Source organism: Helicoverpa zea, chromosome 6, assembly GCF_022581195.2.
Source record: "Helicoverpa zea isolate HzStark_Cry1AcR chromosome 6, ilHelZeax1.1, whole genome shotgun sequence".
NCBI lineage: Eukaryota > Metazoa > Arthropoda > Insecta > Lepidoptera > Noctuidae > Helicoverpa > Helicoverpa zea.
In genome coordinates, this window is record NC_061457.1 from 11,381,355 (window position 1) to 11,388,955 (window position 7,601).

A 7,601-nucleotide genomic window follows, 5' to 3' on the forward strand; every position below is an offset into this window, starting at 1 on the left:
GGTACAGACTATATAAACGAACAAATTCACCCATCTAATGCAATCATTTCCCCATAAGTGATTGATTTGCAATTATGTGTTTGCTAAGTTGGGTTTTGAATGCACTAAAAGAGTTTAGCTTTCTTATACAAGGCGGTATCTTGTTGTAAAGTTGTGCTCCTTCAAAAGTCAGGTTTTTTTTGCCATAGTTGGTTCTAATTTTCGGTAAGACTAGTAAGCTAGCTCGTCGAGTGCTGCGTTGACTTATGTGTTTATGTTGTGTGAGAACTATGTTCGTATGGGTACTTTTGCTGAGAATTTTTTTTATGAATATACATGTGTTGTAAATATATAGTTGATTTATATTCATTATTTTTGTGTCTTTATAAATTTTGAGGGTTGGTGTTAGGTATGGGTAGTTGAACAGTATTTTAATGAGTTTATTTTGGACTACTTGTAGTTCTGACAATTTAGTTTTTCCTGCACTACCCCAAATTTCGATTAAATATAGTAGATGCGGTTTTATTAGGGAATTATAGATAGTGTGTCGCAGTTTTGGTGGGATACAACGAGCTATATTACGCAATGACCCAGCAAGGGCTGAGAGCTTGCACTTTATGTGATCAATGTGAGCATTCCATGAGAGTGAGCTGTCAATTCTCAGACCAAGATATTTCTCGCAAGTTTTAAGTTCTATCTGTACATTATTAATTGTTAAGGGGTTATGTGGGGGAATTACCTTATTTTTTGCTTTAAATATAACATAACATGTTTTGGAAATATTAATTGTTAGAAGGTTGTACTGAAACCAAGTGAAAAGAGAATCTAAATCAGCCTGAGCTTGTGATATAATGTGATGAATGGAAGATCCGAAGTAAAATAGACAAGTGTCATCAGCATACAAGGTAAGATGACCATGAAGTTTAATTTCGTGTATATTATTTACATATATTAAGAAGAGCAAGGGACCTAAGATAGATCCTTGCGGGACGCCACACGTAATCGGTAATACACTACTCTGGCAGTGACCAATTTTAACTACTTGCAACCGATTTTTTAAGTAAGACTCGAACATTTTGAAAGCGTTACCCGTAATTTTGGCAGATTTTAGCTTATTTAGCAACAATTCGTGGGAAACTGTATCGAATGCCTTTTTAAGGTCGATAAAGATACCTAAGACTATATTTTTATTATCAATGTTTTGTTTAATTTTTGTTACAAGATCAACAGTAGCTGTAGTAGTATTGCTTTTTGGCCTAAATCCATATTGACGGTCTGTTAAAAAGTTAATGGAGTTTAAGTGCTTTTCTAATCGCTTGTGAATATTTTTTTCTAGAATTTTTGATAATACAGGCAACACTGAGATCGGTCTGTAATTCCCAGGATCTGTAGTGTTTCCTGACTTATATATTGGAGATACTTTTGCAATTTTCAATGTTTCGGGAAAGTTTCCATCGGCTAATAGTTTATTCAGGCACTTACTTAGATCGTTTGCAATAAAATTGTTTGCGCATTTTATAACTTTGGTACTTATTCCGTCGAGACCAGTACTACAGTTTGAATCCAGGTTAGTTATAATGTTTGTTATTTCATTAGCTGAACATGGACTAAAAGTGGAAAGCTCATCAGTATCTTGGGGAAGAGGGTTTGGTAATGCTCGAGAGTAATCGTTATGAAATGATATTGGTATTTCACGTGCCAAAAGGGGACCTACCGTAGCAAAGTATTTGTTAAATACTTGACAAATAACACTGGGATCTATAATACAATTTGAATCAACTACCAGTTTTGGAGGAGCACAACTTTGTTTTATTTTATTGGCTGTTAGAGTGTTAATTAAGCCCCACATTTTCTTGGGTTTTCTGATACATTTGATAAATTCATCATAGTAGTAGGAGTTTTTGGTTTTTTCTATTAATTTGGCTACACAGTCTCTTTTGTTATTAAATTCTATCTTTAATGCGTGGTCATTTTGGTTTTTAATTAGTTCTCCCCACAATACATTCCTCTGATTAATTTCATCAATAATATTTTTTTTAATCCAATCTTTTTGAGGAGGATTGAGAATTTTAGTCTTTGTGGTTTTACTGGCTTCTAAACAGTACTTTATTTTGTTCTCAAGTGCTAAGTAATCGTTATTTGAACTATCGATATTATTTTTTTCTAAGAGTTTAGAGAATTTTGTGTAGTTTATTGCATGATATTGAATTTTCATTTTCGGGGTAGGTTTGACTTTTTTAAGCTCCAAATATAACTGATTGTGGTCAGATAAAGATGATTTAATAACGGTCAAATGAAAATGGTCATCCTTTAAATTAGTGCTTATATGATCTATGATAGTACTTTTTGTGTTCGAATCTCTTGTACTGTACTTTTTGCTTACTTTGTTCAGTAATACATGACCAGCTTCTCTCACTACTGCTTTGTATTGTTTAGTTTCTTTATTTTTCTTATTTAGTAGATCGACGTTGAAATCACCAAAAACTATGGATCTTTTAGCTGTGCATCATATTCTTGAAGGAATTCCTTGTAATTAGTATTACCAGGGTAGTATATGACTCCTATTTCAAGCGCGTATCGCTCCAAGCTGACCCATAGGTAATTGTTTCCTCCTTGGTACTTAGACTCTAACAAACCATGTTTCAGATCACACCTGAATCACCATATTGATTAATATTTAACTATGTTGTTAAAATTAATACTTTGTGTTTTTATTGTGTTTTTTGATTTAATTTTAATTCTATTTATTGATATTGGCAATGAATTAGACGTTGATTATTTAGTTTTACTTAATGAATTAAACGTTAATTGTTCATCTGATTTACGCTGCTTAATTTTGTTTCCATAAACAATCCATTTATTGTTAGTAACAATTACAATTTGTGTTCAATCAATTCACTGGTTTGTATTTTAGCCAATCCTTATTTCATTTATAATTTATTTTGTTGTGAAGTTAATAAACTTTTATGAACTTTTGTTATAATGATGTATTTTACTTTCATGTCCAAGGCATAAGAGTCACCCGTTTTGCAACTGATTTCGGCTCGCGCTGAAATATCAGATATTTTTTTTAAATGAATGTGAGTCATCCCTTGCTGGGCGTACTCGTGCATCTCGACCTTGAACTGAACAATAGTAGCCGCGTATTATGCCGCGTCTCCCGGCCCGCAGTGTTCTTAGAAGAAATTGGCGAGTACTTACGCTCTCTAGTAGTCCGTTCCTTTCCTTTTATACCAATAAGTAACCTCTCTATCCGTACAGGCATGTTCCACAAGTTCTCTATAAACTCTTACGTCCGTAAATACAAAAACACTCGAGGTAATGTTCCTATACATGGTAAAGGAGCCAACTCCGTATAATTTATTTTTAGAATATAACATGGCGCCATCCCCAATTCCGTGGTAGTTGTGTTCATTTTTTACGCAGATAAAATATCCCCATTCCACTGGCATCCACTCCCGACAGTCCACAACATTTGCTGACACTTCCACATAAAGCTCATGAATTTTTGTATATTCTGTCATTTCCCGTTTACTGAAACCTAAGGAAAAAATCTTCGCACCTCCAGATAGTTTATCATTACTCTTAGCGAGAAATGTCCAGAGGGGACCAACATATCCGTAGCCTCTAAATTCAATATCCCACGTATAGTCATAATATGTTGAGAAATTAGGGTACGGAAATTCTTCTTCTACTCTTAATATCATCAAGTCATGTTCAGGGGAATGCATTAGATCGAATCCATGCCAGTATTTGACCTGAAATTCTGGCAAGTATACTATTTGACGTGCGCATATGATTCTCGCTATGTGCACTCCTACGACATGTTTCTGCGTATAACTTTGTACGAAGGCTACAACCAATTCATTTGCAATATCGGGATCAAATAATATCTCTCTTAAAGGGTTGTATGCCGTAAGTACTCGACTGTGGTCAATAAGAACTGACGGCGCAATAACCGTGTACTTTGAAGTCCTATTTTGGTAGTTCGGAATATTAAGAATGACAAGTGAAATTCTGTCACTAAAACGAACTTGATATGTAGGCCTATTCGGCCAATAGGTAAACCTCGGCCAGCCCCACCTCGGAGCTTTATCCCAATGATGATTATATTTCTGAGCTTGAGTCTGTAGTAACATGGTCACGTAAACTATAATGCAGAGCCATTTTGAAGTATTCCTGCAATAAAAATACAATGGTTATAAATACATAAAATGTAAATCTTTTAGAGGTGTTTTAAACATGATCCTTGTCAAAATGTCTCAAAATTGTACTTTACATCGTTCGATTTAAATGAATATCTTAGGAGACTTTGACTTTGAGTTTTAAAATCACAACACAGCAAAATAATGATCGAGAACTGTGCGCACAATGTCCCCTGAGCCTAGGACTACTGAACCGCATTTGGAAAATTCTTCCACTGTTGGGAAGCTACAGTATCCCCGTGTAACATCGGCTATATTTTACCCGTGTACGGGAAGTCGTTCCCACGGAACGAGAGTAAGCCCGGGTAAGACGGGTAAAAGCGAAATACTACTCACTGATTAATTACGAAATCTCAGAAACTATAAACTTCGACAAAAAAGGGTTCTTTATAAGGTTATTTAAAGGTTCTTTATAGAATGAAGATGGATTTTACGAAAATCGACTCCTAAGAGGGCTCTAACACGAGGGTTGGTAGTTTGCATGGAAGACCTGTTTATGAAGTGAGGGCCTTAAAATTTTGCAGTTAACCCTGCTTACGATAAAAAATTGTACAATTTTTAAAGTTTTAGATAGTTGAAAAAGTTCATAGTGTTGTAAATGTGTAGTTCTGCACTAACCTTACTTAGGTAATAAACGTTACCACTAAGAGACATTTAATGGTTAATTCTTAAGCCATTCCTTAGTGAAGGATTTGTATGGCATTCCGTCACTAAGGAGTGACTTAAGTAATCATTAAATGTCTCTGAGTGGGGCCGAAAAACTCTGAACTACTGAACCGATTTAAAAATTTTTGACTGTTTGTTAGCTACACTATCCCTATACAAAAAAAAATCGCTAAGCTCTTGCCTTCTTGTACATTTGCAGTTTTTCTTACTTTTTGAGTCCTCCTATAAAGCAAAATTTACAGTAGGTAGGTACAATTTGACAATTACCTACACTACAAACTTTTAGTCGGTCGATAGTTGATTTGAAATCATAAATCAGCATGAAGATTAATGAAGTACACACGTAACAACGATCAGGTATTTGTTTGATTTCAGACGACTAAAACCTTTTTCTTAAGATTATATTCTTTTTCCTAACAACTTTTTAGTCTGCAGTGTACACGCATCCTATACCTATAACTTGTCGGTATCAACAACTTTTACAGAATTTCATTTGTTCTTTAATATCGTTAACTAATAGCTTTAATACACGGGGCGCTTGGCATTGCACATTAGCTGCCTGGAGAAGCGCTCTGGCTCTCCCTTCGCTCGCGATGATGATTCTAAACCTAGGTGCATTTTCAGCCATATCGGATGAATGTGTCCACTAACTTTTAAGGGTCGAAAAGGCGGCAAATTTGTCTTCCGCTCCGGGCGGCATTATAATATAGAATAGGTGACTAATAAGAAGAATAGATGTTAGTGTAGATTTTTATAGGTAAATTTAACATACCCGTGCATTATAAAGGCTGGGGCCTCCTTCTGGGTGATGTTCTGTGTACCTACTGGCGGCGCGATTACAAATACACCGTGCACCACACAACTGTAAAGCTGAGCTGCACTATATACTTCAAATCGTCTTTACAAACATGCCTAAGTACACCAAATTCCAAGTGGCTATTGTTCGTTTGGGCTTGTAAACACATATGTTGTGATACATCATCTGAGTTATCTTTCTGAGGCGCTCAGATAACAACAGGAACAACAGACTAGTCAGTTAGTCAGTCAAGCTGGCGCAGGAGACGGTGGAGCGCCTGAGGCAGACATCCTCACATCCCACGCGCCTTGGGACGCCAGCAGCCACGCTCCATTTTAAATTATTAGTCTCTAAATTATAAAATTATTACAAGTATTTTACTATCTGTAATAGATATTTAGGCTCTAGTCACACCGGAATGGCAGCGGCCGGCAGCGACGCGGCGAGCACTTTCAGGGTGGAATAATTTTCAACTTTAACTTCATACTTAAAAGGCCAATAGCTTGAAAAGCACGCGCGGAAGCCACTGGCAGCAGCGGGCGGGAAATATCAACAAGAAGCGCGATGCCCGCGGCTGTCCACGGCCGCTCGCGGCGCCGCTGCCGGCCGCTGCCATTCCGGTGTAACTCGGGCCTTAGGCCGTATACAGAAAGAAAGCTGGAAGACGCTGGAAACTTATAAGCGCTTACCGGCGCTGACCGGCGCCGACAAAAGCTGGAAACTTGTAAGCGCTTATCGGCACGTGTCCATATATTTTCCTGCGCGGGTTACCAGCGCTGTCAAACGCCGATAAACGCTTATAAATTCCAGCTTCTTCCAGCTTTCTTTATGTATAAGGCCTTAGAAATTTAAGCAGGCACCAAACAAAAACAATACTAGAAAACACTATAGCAATTAAGTGTAGGTAACGACTTGTCAAAAGTGATAGCGTACTAATTAATTAGTGACTAAGTGAAAAGGTTCAGATTACTCTCACTAATGAATATGAAACATCTGGAGCGAGAACCTTCCGTAATTAATAGCTGACAATGGAAATAAATTAATAAAGGAATTAGTCGCGTCCTGAGACTCCTCAGACAAGACACTCTTATAGTTTCGCTATGTCTGTACGTCTGCGCTTAGGGCGCTCACACAAAACTGCGGCGTCGCATCGCATCGCAAAAACTTGCGAAATCTTGCAATGCGATGCTATCTTGTTCAGCAGCCCGTTTGGTAGGGAAACCATACTTTCAAGTGCATTCAGCCGTATCGGGCTTGTTTTTAGGATTTGTAAGATGGATCAAAAAAGATTTATTACACTGCTTGGACGGTACCTACTCGCCGAAGAAGTTACTGACGGTACTGCAATCTCCGTTGGAAGTCCCCGTTGAAACCCCGTAACCCTCAATATGATTGGTGAAGACAAACTTACCTGGAAAACAGAGAAGTGAACTGGAAAGAATCTGCCAACGACGGGGCACTCGATGCCGGCCGACCAGCGAGAAACTTCCTCCGCACAGCTCCGCACTTGCTTCAGTAATGTTTTTCCACGAGTCAGGGTGATACAGGCACTAACGGTCTGCACTTCTAGCAAGCGTTTTTCATGGTTTTTAATAATTGTTGATCGCGCAACGAACCGCGGGCGATACCAATATTTTGACGGACCGAAGTGAAAAAAAAAACAAAAGCGAAACCCGTCATGGCAGGAAAAATAAAAAAAAAAGAAATGAGGAGATGACCAAGAAGTCTGAACACTGCAGTTATTGTTAAATAGATATAAAAGAACAGAAAATTTTGGGCTCATCCACTTATTACGACTATGCACTCTGATGAGAACTATTTTACTCGAAAGTAATATGAGTTGAGTAGACGGACGGACGGACGGACAGACATGACAGAAACTATAAGGGTTTCTAGTTGGCTACGGAACCCAAAAAAAACAACCATGAAAAATATCCTTAGATTTTTGTAAGTAC

The 7,601-nt window shown here is 37.6% G+C and overlaps 1 protein-coding gene across 1 annotated transcript; it reads right to left on the reverse strand.

Moving 5' to 3' along the window:
* Nucleotides 1-2,463: 2,463 nt before the first annotated feature.
* On the reverse strand, nt 2,464-5,630 carry LOC124630931. Its single transcript, XM_047164973.1, has 3 exons — nt 5,623-5,630; nt 3,214-4,158; nt 2,464-2,632 (listed from the first exon to the last, which is right to left on the reverse strand). The coding sequence occupies exons 1-3, from the start codon at nt 5,628-5,630 to the stop codon at nt 2,464-2,466; spliced, it is 1,122 nt and encodes a 373-aa protein (XP_047020929.1).
* Nucleotides 5,631-7,601: the final 1,971 nt, after the last annotated feature.